At 37.5% G+C, this 13,500-nt stretch overlaps 1 protein-coding gene across 2 annotated transcripts in view; it reads left to right on the top strand.

Annotated features, from left to right (window-relative positions):
* Window positions 1–8,364, top strand: part of MTDH (metadherin) — a 32,670-nt gene extending 24,306 nt beyond the window's left edge. Inside the window, exons 11-13 of one of the 2 annotated variants that reach the window (XM_050312548.1) lie at window positions 257–376; window positions 4,244–4,400; window positions 5,967–8,364. In XM_050312548.1, the coding sequence (XP_050168505.1) occupies window positions 257–376; window positions 4,244–4,400; window positions 5,967–6,037 (348 nt within the window). In that variant the 3' untranslated portion in view covers window positions 6,038–8,364. The remainder of the gene's footprint in view (window positions 1–256; window positions 377–4,243; window positions 4,401–5,966) is intronic. The other variant, XM_050312558.1, reaches the window with a different exon arrangement.
* The last annotated feature ends 5,136 nt before the right edge of the window (window positions 8,365–13,500 follow it).

Below are 13,500 nucleotides of genomic sequence, written 5' to 3'. Positions count from 1 at the left end.
TCCTGCTTTCTAGGCTTTATTGGATTCTATGGGTACTTTTTTATTATGTTGTTCTATAAATTTCGTGTTAGCCTAGGCTAATTTTAGCCCACTACTTTAACTTTTTTAATGGGTTTTCTTAGTTATAGAAGTTAGTATAGAAGTTATAGAAGCTATAATAAAATTATTGCAGCAAAACTCATGCAAGGAAGAAGAGTCAGAACTTGACCGCAAACACAGGCTCTTCTTTTTTCCCTTCCCACACCCCTTTTTGTAGGACACTGAAGAACTGGATAGAGAAGCTGGAGAGGAATTTCAGGAGGATACCTCAAAAGTTCAACCACAGCAGGAAAGAGCTTTTTCTCTGAAGACCATAAGTACTAGTGAACCAGCTAAGGTAGGGATGCAAAATTTGGTTTATGTTACAATTGGATTTGGAAGTGCTGAAGTCCTTTCAAAGATTAATTTGTGTAGGTAAGGTTACACTAAGAATACTGTTTCAGGCTATATGCTTATGAATGTAAAGGTAATTGAGCAGTTGAATTTCAGATAGATATCACTTATGAGATTTAAAAAATATATCTACTTTGAAAAGCACTATCTTCCAAATCAGTAGTGTCATAAGTTTGACTGGCAAGTTGTTTTCTCGTTTGAATTATTCAGGCAATAGTTGAAAACTTTGAAATCTGGAAACATAAGAACTAAAAGTTCTGAGCACAAGACTAGTAGGATATTCTACTGTTTTGTTGCAACAGAATGAAGTGTTATTGACTTACTATATTCTGGCTTAAATGCTGTCTAAAATCGATGTTTTTATAGCTGTACTGAGCTTAATCTTAGTGACTAAATAAGAAAAGCTTTTATTTGAACAAATTCACAAACTGCTTGCTTCATCTCACAGTTGAAACATACACTAGAGAGTACAAGTTCTCTTTCAATCTTTCTCCAAATAGCAGCTTTCTCAGATACTATTACCCTAGATACTATCACACTGTAGGAGATGTAAAGTATTTAATATTGCTAGTGGCACTGATTTTGTGTTCCATGAAGAGTGAACAATACTAGTGAGGCAGCAGTTCAGTAACAGAGAGTATATGTCAGAAAATTTAGTTTTAATTTTTAATTGCTAAGCATTAGTTTCGTAAGGGTAACGAAGTGTTAAGATTCAAATGAAAATACTAGAATGAAATCTTTTTCAAGAGGGTGCAGGTCACCAAAGAAAAAGTACAGAAGTGTGTCGAAAATGTGTCTTGAGAAGTACATTCATTCAGACATACTTAAGGCTCACTATAAATACCCTACATCCAAGTGGAGCTTTACTACAATTATTTAGTTTAGATCAGTTCAACCTTTATTTAAGGTTAGCAATAGCTACCTGTTCTATCTGATTAGTGCATAGCTGGTTTTAGTAGTGGTTTTTTGAAGCTGTATTCGAAAAGACATCTGCCTGTGTGTGCAAGTGCCTTTACTCCTGTCAGTGTCTGGTTTGGGGTTTTTTTAAACTTAAAAGCAAATACATTGTTTCATTTTAGAGGCTTTAGCTGAAAATGTGTAGACAGAAAGCTTGGGTTGTGACATCAAAGTGGGGTTTTTTGACATCTAGAAAGAGGTGTACTGGTGCATCCCAAAAGACTATAGCTTTTGCTGTTCAGAAATCTAAATTGATTTGAAATGTATCAGCGGTTAGAATATTTTTTTTTTCTCACAAGCTGTTGACATGTCAAAACACAAGCCCAGTTTCAGCAGACTTCCCCAATTCTTTAGTGTTTATAATCATACCAAAATTCCTAGGTGATTTGGTGGCATCAGCATCTGATGCAGACCCACACTGTGCTATTTTTGAGGGGCTTGAGAGCTTCTGTTACTCTTGAATCTTAAATTCAGTCTGTTAATATATGTGCCTATGTATGTCTATGTAAGTGGTGATTGAAACAAGACACAGTCTGTATTAAATTTGGTATGGGGGAAAAGGATAAACAAAACTATTACTAACGTTCTCTGGAACTGGAGTTGATAAAAGGACAGCTTGCAAATTGTTGTATCTGACAATGCAGATGGTCTGATAGTCTTTATCAAATCTCCTTGCCATCAGATTTGGCTTCATTATAATTTCACATAGGCAGAGATGCCTTCCAATATTGTTTGACTCAGCTGTTCCAAAAAGTTTTAGAAACAATCTGTGACTGATGTGTGAAATGGATGACTTGAGTTTCCAAGGTAGGTAATTTAGACTTGCTTGAGTAAACGCTCCAAAACATGAGAACCAAATATAAGGAAAAATAAACTGAGTACAAATAAGTTATTATTCAGTATATCCTCAAAGACACCAGAAACAGCTGAGTGTTGAACATTTCTGTTTCACATCACACTAATTTTCCCATGTTATACATTGGGCTTCATTGAAACTTTTTGCATTTTATCTGCAGGCACAGGTTTTAGTATTAAATGAAGAGACTTCTTTGGAAATCCTTCATTTGCAGTGCTTTGACAAGTTACTGCTTCATTACTAAATCACATAATTATGCATATAACTATATCTTCAAATAGGCTTTATTCATTGTTACAGGTCTACTTTCTGAATGGATTTGTTAACAGGGAATATCCTAGAAAAGAGTAGTACCCAGTTTTTAATTTTTGGTGTCGCTACTCAATTTCCTGTATCCAAAATTTAGATAGAAGTATTTGGAAAAATGTCCAGTTAGTGCTGTATGTACTTATATCATTACATTGTCAGTAATACTGCATGCTATAATGTTCAGGCTGCAACATGTTTGGTAATCAACCTAAGAGAGCTGAGCCATTAAAATCTTAATTGAGTTTCTTTACCTGCTGGTGGAGTGGGGCTGTCCCAGCAAAACTATGACACCAGTTACCTGAATTGATTACTGGGTCTAGAAGCTTTATGTCCTCCTTTTGTTTTAGAAACTACATGTCATTGTGTTAAAGCTGCCTTATTTATGTAGCTGATGATTGCTAACCATTAGGCAACATTAGAATTAGCTCAGCTTGGAACTCCTGTAGGATGGGAGTTCATTTTATGAGCACAGTTGATATATTAAAAACTATTTAAGATTACTAATTTTTCAGTAGATTAAGAGAAATACTGCAATGTCTTTTCAGTCGATGAGTAAGGGTACAGCAAACTATTCATAAAAGGTTAGAGAACTGCTATCCTCTACATTCATGTGTTTGTTTTTTTCAATTAAAGCTGTTTAATTTCTTGCTTAGTGTGATTTGACTAAAAAGAAAATTGTATCTTTTTGCTCTTTTGTATGTTCTGAATTTTTGAGGTGCTTGCATTATAGTGATGGAAACAGTACAAACTGGTGACTGTAACATAGGATCTGTGTACATCTGCACCAAGGGCTGAGTGTAGACTTCACTGTTTTGTTGTCAGAGTTCCAGGTCGTGGCCATTGTGGCACAACTACAGCCATGACGTCTTAAGAACATCCTAAAGTTTGGGTTTTATTGCTTGGCTAAGACACTGTTTTAATACATTCTTTTTTGAAGCCTTTTGTCATTTGTTGACTTGTTGTGGGATCGTACTTTTTTATGTTCTGACTTTCCTATTGGAATATAAAAATAGGTTTTTTCTGTTTTGCTGTAATTTTAATTACAGTAAGTGCTACACACTAAGTTACAGTTATGTTTTGTCTCTGTAGTGGGAACCTTCAAAACCGACTAGATGACTGGAAAATACTGCGAGTATCTTGGCAATTATTTCTGCTGTAGTTTCCACTGAAATACTTGCTGATGCTCTCGCAAATATTCATTATTCTAATATAAGCATATAGAGTGTTTTAAGCAGTTGATAGAAATGACTGCAAATCTTTTTAAATAAAAGTTTGATGTATTTGGGTTTTGAGTTGTATATTTGGACCTGTGTAACTTGCCTGTTTGCCTTGCAACCAGGTGTATATGTGTCACTGTTGTACATCTCTCTCGAATAAGTATTCAAGAATCTTTTTAGTACCTTGGTGACTTCTAGATTGTTTTCCCTTTCTTTGCATGTGATATATTTTAAGAATTAATTTGTGTGGTTTATCTTTGCTTGTATGCAACTAAAAATTTTGGCACTAGATGGCAGTCCTGGTATTACATCCTCAACTTAAAATTTTGAAGGATTTTAATATTGGCTTAATTTTTCAATGCCATCTTCTCAGCAGCTGCTAAGTATATTGCTAAAATAACTCCATGTAAGAGTAATTATTTTATATGATCTGAAAAACTTTTGGAAACTTTTTCTTCTCTTTCTCAAATAGTCTGAGGAGGCTCCTTCACTTGCTGTTTCTACTGAGCCATCTGTAATTGTATCAGAGAGCAATTCTGACAAGATCGCTTCCCAAGTGCCACAGATGCTGCAAGAGACAGATGTTTCTAGTCCCAATATTAAGCAAAACAGTGTGCCTCCTCCACAGAGTAAGTATCTCTCAGTGCAATTCATTTGTCTGAATTCAGAGTGTGCTCTTTGCCCATAGAGCGGCTACAGTCAGAATGCCTTGCCCTGGGGTTTGAGTTTTAGAGTGCTTTATCAGGTATTTGTGGATCTCATTTATACATCTTGCCATGTTTTTAACTTCCTTTGAGGCACTTTGATATATTTGCTTTCACTGTGAGGAAAAACTGGCTTCATATGCTTGAATGACTGAAAATGTCTGTTGGGCTTGACCAGTCCTTAACAGACATTAGGAGGTACTCACGTACACCTTGAGGACTTGAGCTCCATGCTGCGACTAAGGAGTTCTGCCAACACTATTTCAAAGGCCTGCTTGTGAGCCTTCAGTGGAGAACAGATGGCTGCTGACATAGCAGTTGACAGGATATTTAGCTACTAAAAATGTTGAAAAAATACAAGCAATTCAGTTTTCAACCTACTGGGATTTTTTTGACTTCTTAACTTAGCTCATTAGCATCTTTTTCTGTATGCTCCCATGTAATCATATAGGAAAACTGTTGCTTCTATGGAATAGAAAGTTATTGGGTGATGCATTTACTTTTTTGTTGTACCTTAACAGCACATAGATCAGGCTGAATTGCTGCAGGTATACTGTTTTTTGAAAATATGCTGTGCCCAGTGATGTCAAATGTACCTTCTTGCATGCTGCAGAAGTGCTTGTATTGAAATACACAGTAAGACAGGAAAATTAGAAGGGAAGTCAGGATGTGAAAGGCACTGCTTAAAAAAAACACAGTTGTTTTGAATCAGACTTTTTAATAAAATTAATAAATACTGACAATCTGTAATAAGTTCACAGCTAAGTGTTGAAGTACTAAATCGAGTTTTTAATGATTGTAGAATGATGACTTCATAATAACAGTCTCCTTCAGCTGCAGTAATTGGCTTCTTGGTTTTCAATACAGGAAACAATGGAATCTTTCAAATCAATGTGTCAACTTTTTGTTCTGGCTCTAAAATATGAAATCCTTTGTACTGATTCACGTCTCAGCAATTGATAGCACATCTCTTATGTTCCGTATATACAATACTTTACCCACTTTACCAGTCTTGGCAGCCAGCATGTTTTAAGGCAATCTGTTTTATGAAGAGAACATAGTTTCTTATTGGAACCGTATCTTGCATAGTTTGTTATTTCTAAAAATACTCTTCTGACTTGTCACATATATAGTAACTAAAACCAGTGTAATCTGGTAAAAGTGAGCATTTAATGTCAGCTGTGTACATGTGCATTATTTTCAGTTCACCAGAAAATAACAGTGACTCTTCCGTAAATAACATATGTGCAAAATGAATGACTTTTGTTGTGTATCACTCCGTGTGTTTGTGGGGTAAAAAAGGTTGAAATTGGCAAATGTTGGTTTAGATGTACTTCAAATTAAACTATTTGGAAGAAGCAGGTGAATAGAACTTCTAGTTGATCTGAATTACTTCATAATAATATGGTGTGTACTATCCAGGATTACAAAAGTTACAATTCTGTGTAAACTTTCTCAGTCCTAACACTGTAGTTATGTTTTGTTTTTTAGCAAAGTCTGAAGAAAGCTGGGAATCCCCCAAACAAGTTAAAAAGAAGAAAAAAGCAAGAAGGGAAACGTGAAGTTCCTGAGATGGACATGTGTTGCTGAATATTGTCATGAAGATTATGCTGTTTATGCAATAATTTGTGAACATGTACAGAATTTTATAAAAATTTCAAACAATTTTTAAAAACAGAACTGCTGTGAACACAAACATCTTTAAAAAGGAATCAAATGAAAGTAACTTTATGATATAGCAAACAGAACATGCTACATTTGAAAGACATTCTGAAGAGTCTGTTTTTCCAACTTTTGGAGAGAGATCTTAATTAAAAAAAACTGGTTTTACAACACAGTGCCCTGTTTACAACAGATTATACTCTCATCTACAGCTGCGGATAAAAGATTAATTTCAAGGAAGGGTTTTCTGTAAAAATAATTGTCTGTACAGTAGTGGGTGTTTCTTGCCTCTCTTATGAGTGATGCATTAGAAGCACAGAATGTCAACCATCTGAATTTGTTTCATGCCTAAATCAAAGTGCTTTGATTAAATACATAATCTGCCATATCTTTACAGTAAGTTGTTAGCTAGCAAGTCTGCTAGCTGTTACAGGAATCACAAGTGCAAATCATTAACCATTTGTACAGTCAGACCTTCATGGTTTATTATATGAAGTTAACACAATAAAACTGCTTTGGGTTAAAAGTTTGAGAATGTGATTTGAAACTTGAGTATGGTTCATGAAGTTATTTTTTATAATGTCTACTACCTTACTTGAATTATTGAAGATAACAGTATATTTTTAAGAATGCGGTAATGTGCATAAAATTGGTTTTCTCCTTCATTCCTTACAGTTCTTGGTTGATTCAGAGTCCTATCTAAAACTGTATTCTATCAACTTTTAAACTCATGGAATGAACTGAAATGAAACGTTTCCTTCCCTTAACACTTGTTAACTTACCATACCAAATTCTGTTATGTGTCTATTACTAAAAGAAAGCAAAGTTAATTTTTCGCTCTCAAATTATTTGGGATTTCAAAGATCTGTTGGAGAACTGGAGTAGCTTCAGACAGCTTTAATTGACATTGTCAAGACCAGTTATCAGGAACACATTTTTTTACTGCCTTAACCTGTAGTATGTAGAATGTGTCTAGACTTCTGGACAGGAGTTAGTGTTTTTATATTAAAAAAAAAAAATGATGCAAGTATAGCAGTTGTAAAATAAAGACCATTTCCCGCTTGAAACTGTTAATTAAAATGGCGTTTAAGATGTGTTGTCATTTTCAGGCACTGTGTAATGACACGGTATCGAACTGGCAGATGTGTTTGTGTCTGTAAGGTGCATGCTCAGCCGTACACTGTAAATAGCCTTTACAAAAATCTGTTTGATAAGGATGGTAGTTAACATCACCTGGTAAATTCAACTGAAGAAGAGTCAAGATTTCTTTTCAAATGTTGGCTTCTGGTTTTGTGGCAAAACAGAGTTAGTAACAGCTGTAATGAATGGTACTGATCAACAATCTTGTACTCTTACTGTACTCAACTGCAGTTCGACAGTGCTTCAGGGCAAGAACAGGTAAAGCAGCAAGCTGGGTTTGATTGTACTGAAAATGCACCTTGCTAATGGAGAGCTTTCCTAATAAATGGATACTGACTTGCACAGGTATTAACCCCTGTATATCAGGAACATATGACACTCTAAATTGATTTGTTAAAATAAATTGAGCATATTGACAGTATTGATTTATTTACTGGGAGGGAGTAATGCTTGAGAGTGATATCTGTCAAGATTCATGTAAGATAAATCTAGAACTGAAGTACAGCTTTTCAAGGAGTATCTTAAGGCAAACATGAAAAAATAGGATATTATGAAATCATGCAGCGTCCTTTGCATGTAAATATGATAATTTTACTTGTTGTCTTCACAGTAAAGGTTAAAAAGAATACCCTTTGAATTCAGGTTTTTAATGTATGTCTGAAATGTCTGTTTCCAATCTGTATGTTGTGCTATGAACCTCTTTTGTAGAAAATACAAAGATTTTATGTAATGAAAAAGACTGCCCCCAAGGGCTTTCACTGCATAAATTCTTTTTTCCTCTTGAAGATAAAATTGGTGATATTTCTGGGTTAGTAAGTGCTAGCTCTTGAATAGCTTGTCATTCTGGAAAAAGAAACAAATTAGCTAAAACATAGGAACCCTGCTAATTAACTGCTACTGCTAAGTGGGATCATATAAATACGTAGCCTTCCTTTCAAAATGTTGTTATCTATTTAGCAGCACCTCTTACTGTTTTCTTAATGTGCAGTTTCAATGTCTTAGAAAGCGAAACTTGCTTTATTTGGCATTCATTAAAGAGGTAGTAACTGTATATCATTGTCTATAAATAGAAACTTGGTTATCTGTGTACTGTCATGTTTCTATGACTAAAGCAGTGGTTAGTCTTAATGATACACTGAATCCAGACTTTGGTACTTGGATAGAGTGAAAAACACCATTTAAAGAAACTTAATTTTTTCTTCTTTTTTTCCTTCCTTTTTTTTCTATTTTTTCCTTTTTTTTTTTTTTTTTTCCTTTTCAAATGCATGGAATGGTTTCATAAATCCAGTATGTTGTTTTTTTCTAAATACTCTGGAATTATTTGTATGTGTAATTTAAACTTGTGATGATGTGTAATTGGATAGTCATGGCATATTTTTATTTCTTTTGTGGGGAGGGAAAGGTGTACAGAATTCATATGTGCTTGTTATAAAGGTAACTGCATTGGTTTGGAGGGGGGTGAAAACTGTATTTCTGATGCCCTTTTAGAAGTCTAAAGAAAAAAGTGCAAGAGAAGAGCACTACTTTAATATTTACTAAGAAAGAATGTACATATTAAAAACATTTCAAAATTTATAGAAATACTTCTAGTACTGTTGTGTTGTAACTGAATTGTATCTCATTTGAAACTGCCCTAGTAATAGTTCCTAGCCATGGGGTCATCCTGTGAACAAGGTTTTTGAAAAGTGCAGACAGCAAAGTACATGGTTTAAGCAGACTTTCATCTGTTACTAATCACAGTTGGTTTGCTTTTAACTCAACTTGGTTGCCAGTCAAGATTTCAGCTGCTAAAAAAATGCAAGTCTCTTGCAGCCACTCGTACCGCTGAGTCTCCTCCTGGTGACCACTGAGTACCAATGAGGAGCAGTTCCACTGTTTCAGGCCAGTACTGAAAGATTTCTTCATTGTCCTGCTGTGAATGGAAGGGGAAAAAAACCCTAAAACATTGAATAACTTCTTAAAATATTCTGCTAAAAATATTTTACTGTTAAAATTCTGAGTGAATCGCTTCATTTAAGAACTAAGAACATCAGCCAAGTGAATTTGGGGGGGGGAAGGAACAGGAAAGGCTGCATGACTGATAGTTCTTAATTTGAAAGTCATGTGGTAACACAGTGGATTTTATTTGCTGCAGGACTAACTGCTGTTAATTGGGATGGGTGTTGGGAGCATAGTGGGCCAACTTCTATTTTTTCATGGGTGGAGGGTGGGATTTATTGTTATCTCTATTTTATATCACATTATTAATGGTTCACAGGTTGTTCCTGTGGAAACGTTGGTTGCATTACTAAAATTGTCTAGTCTCCATAGTGGGTCTCGTCACTTGAGGAAACTATCAAACTTCTGCTGTTTTAAATTTCTGGCTAGTTGTACCAAGGTCTTAAGCTCTGCCAGGGGAGGTTTAGGTTAGATATTAGGAAAAAATTCTTTACAGAGAGGGTAATCAGACATTGGAATGGATTGCCCAGGGAAGTGGTGGGTTCTCCGTCCCTGGAGGCTTTAAGATGAGACCGGATGTGGCACTTAGTGCCATGGTCTTGTAACTACAGTGGTGTTGGATCAAGGGTTGGACTTCATGATCTCAGAGGTCCTATCCGACCTGGCTGATTCTATGATTCTATGAAGGTTTCTGATGCACTGAAAATCAGTTTCTTTACTGAAACTGTGATGTCTTTAATGTTGGTGTATTTTCTGGAAAAGAAAAATGCATTTAAACTCTTAACATGAAACTCATGGTTTCAGGGTTTCATACAATGCTCTTAAACATGCCTAGGAACATCAGCTCAAAGATGTACATTTTCTGTGTTAATTGTAGCATCAAGTGATCTCTCAACTTGGCTCAGTGGTTTTAATTCAGTCCATGGTAGAAGGTAAGTCATGGATCACTCAGAACCGGATCACCACAATGAACTCAGAAAACTGACTAGTTTGAGATGATTCTGTGTCTTCTACACACACAGTATTTCCCCTGTTCAATAGGCTTTGACTTGGAATTAAGTGATTCCTTATTTCAAATATCTGGTGAAGTATAAACCAAATATGTTGTTACTGGGAGCTACTTTTTTTTTTTCTTTTCAGAGGCCATTCTGACAAAGGCTGCCACAGCTTGTTTTTCATGACTACTATTTCTTTGGCCATCCTTGCCTATGTAGCTAACGAATGAAGTCATGCCTTGAACTGTGTCTGCAAGCAAAGCTCTAGATGGGAGATAACTCCTCTCTGATGTGATTCTGTAACTTGGCTTTACTCTCAGCCAGCCAGGCTTTAGCGTGTCTTTTGAAGAGGAGCATGACCCTGCAGACCAGTGCCTTTCTGAACTGCAGCCAGTCAGCCAAAAGAGTAGGAGCTGTATCAACTGATGGTCTGTCCACGGCTGAGTGGCTGGGTGTGTATCTGAGGAGATGTGCAAGGTTTGCTTCTGCTCGGCGTCCAAAGGCACTGTGAAAGATCAGTAACCTCCCATTTTCTCCTGTACGCTGAGGCAGTTACTGAGTGTCGGAAATACCTACAGCCATGTCTGAAATTCCTGCAGAATGAGTCTTCTCAAGAAGGGAGGGATTCCATGAGAAGATTCCACAGAGGGTAAAGAAGCGAGTGCTAGATGTTTTTAAGAAGACACTTCTGAAAGCACAAAAATAGTTCATCCCCTTTAAAGATAAGGGAAGTAGGTGGAGCAAGAGAACCCCTTGGCTTAACTGAGAGCTGCTAAGTCTGCTCAAAAGCAAAGCATACCAGAAATCAAAAGTGGATCAATACCTGTTGAAAACTACATGGACATTGCTAGGTCATGCAGAGAGGCAATTAGGAAAAAAAAAAGCTCAGCCCATGATGCAGTTAGAAAAAAATAAGCTGAGCTCAAATTGAATTTGGCCATAGATGTCAGAAACTACCAGAAAGGATTCTTCAGTTGCAGAAATGACAGGCAGAAGGAAAATACTATCCCACTGATAAACAAGTGAGGTGAATTAGTCACTGACAGTGCTGAAAAGGCAGAGGTTCTCAACACTTCTTTCACCAGCACTGCTTGGCCCCCGGCCTTGGGAAGAAAAATCCAGGCTGATGCAAACACAGACCCACCACCGTCAGTGAAGAAGGAGAGAGTGCGTGAGCTATTTCAGGATCTTGATCCTTATGAATCAATGGGCCCTGCCATTACCTGCCTGAAGGTGTCAAGAGAACTGGCTGATACCATTGCAAGGCTGCTCTCCATAGGTTTGAGAAGTTGTGGAGTTGGAGGGATGGCCCAGAGAACTGGAAGAAGAATAATGCCATTCCCTTCTCCAAGAAGGACTTAAATGAGGATTCAGGAAATTACAGGCACATCAGTCTTGCTTCAGTCCCTGGCAAAATTGTGGAATACATCCTGCTGGGGGCTATCAGAAGTCATATGAAGCATGAGATTGGGAAAAGCCAGCACAGATTCATCAAGGGCAAATCATGCTTGACAAACCTGATGACCCTTTGTAACAAAGTAACTGGTTTGGTTGGAGTGAGTGGTGGGCATTGTTTGCCTGGATTTCTTCAAGGCTTTCAATACAGTTTCCTACAGCCTCGTCCTGAAGAAATGGATGGGCTATGGTCTGGACCAGTGGTCCATGTGGTGGTGGTGAACTGGCTGACAGGCAGCACCCAGAGGTTGTTGGTAAATAGCTCCTTTTCAAACCAGCACCCTGTCATGAGTGGAGTCCCCCAGGGATCGATGTTGGACTCAGTGCTGTTAAATATCATCATAAGTGATCTGCAAGGTGGGCTCAAGTGTACCTCGATGAGGTTTTCCAATGATACCAACCTGAGTGGGAAGGGAGAGCCACCCTGCAAGAAGACCTGGATAGACTGGAAAAATAGTCTAACAAGAACCTGGTGAAGTTAACAGGTGTAAGGTCTTTCACCTGGGAAAACATAACCCAGGAGTGCAGCACAGGCTGGAATCTACCCAGCTGGGAGCAGCTCTGTGGAAAGGGACCTAGGAATCCAGGTGGACAATAAGATCAATATCAGTGAACAGTGTGCTGCTGTGGCAAAGAAAGCCAACAGGATGCTGGGCTGCATCCACAAGGGCATCACCAGCAGAGATCAAGAAGTCATTATCCCACTCTGCTCAGCACTCACCAGGCCACACCTGGAATACTGTGTTCAGTTTTGGTGCCCACTATGCAGAAAAGATGTGGACAGGCTGGAGAGGATCTAGAGAAAAGCAACAAAGATGAACAGGACTGGGAAGCCTGTCACTGGAGGAAAGTCTGAGAGAACTGGGTTTGTTCAGCATGAGAAGGTTTAGGGGAGAGCTTATCACCATGATCCAGCCTTTAAAACTTGGCTGTAGAGATGATGAAGAGTTCCTATCAACAAGGAGTTATGTGGAAAAGACAAGGGGTAATGGGTACAAGTTAATCCTGGGGAGGTTCTAATTGGACACAAGAGGAAAATTTTTTACAATAAGAACAATCAGCCATTGGAATAATCTCCCCAGGGAAGTTGTGGCTTCCCCAACATTGGACACTTTAGAAATTTGGCTGGACAGGGTGCTGGGGCATCTTGTCTAGACCGTGCTTTTTCCAAGAAAGGTTGGATCAGATGATCCTTGAAGTCCCTTCCAACCTGGTATTCTGTGATCTCTGATTACTAGAAAGGAGGCAACATCTTTCTAAATGGGATAGAGACAATGTTACAATTTATGAAAAGCTACACAGGGTAGAGTTTAGACTGATTGCAAGAGTTGAATCATCCTAATTTAAAGTTATCTTATTTATAGCTTCAACTAACTAAATAATATAAAGTGGAAAATTAGTAAGTTTGCTAATGAAAAGCTATTCCCTGTAGGAATTCCTTATTTGTATACATTGTGATTAGGTATTTCCTTAAACTTCATTTAAAAAATACTCAGGGGAGCTCAGGCTGTCTAGTTCAGTCTCCCTTCTGCTGAGCCCCCTTACCTTTTGTGATTTGATCTGCACACACAACTCCTGAAACACTCCCAAATGCGGCTGCACCAATGCCAATTGCTCTTCCCTTGTGCTTCCCTAGGAAGAGAAGGGCTGCCTCAAATAGGTGATACTTCATGTATCCATAATAATTCATGCCTTGGGAGCTGAGGTATTTCAAGTGTCTAGCACATGCCGAAACTCTTGTTTTCTCTATTCTTGGTTCACTTTAGTTACTTATCTTACTTATTCAAAGCTGACTGGCAAGGTAGTCTTTTCCTGAATATAAGCTTGAAGTATCC

Source organism: Myiozetetes cayanensis, unplaced genomic scaffold (assembly GCF_022539395.1).
Source record: "Myiozetetes cayanensis isolate MyiCay16 unplaced genomic scaffold, myiCay2020 scf1, whole genome shotgun sequence".
NCBI lineage: Eukaryota > Metazoa > Chordata > Aves > Passeriformes > Tyrannidae > Myiozetetes > Myiozetetes cayanensis.
Note: the sequence above shows the minus strand (reverse complement) of the source record. Positions and strands in the feature narration are given on the sequence as shown.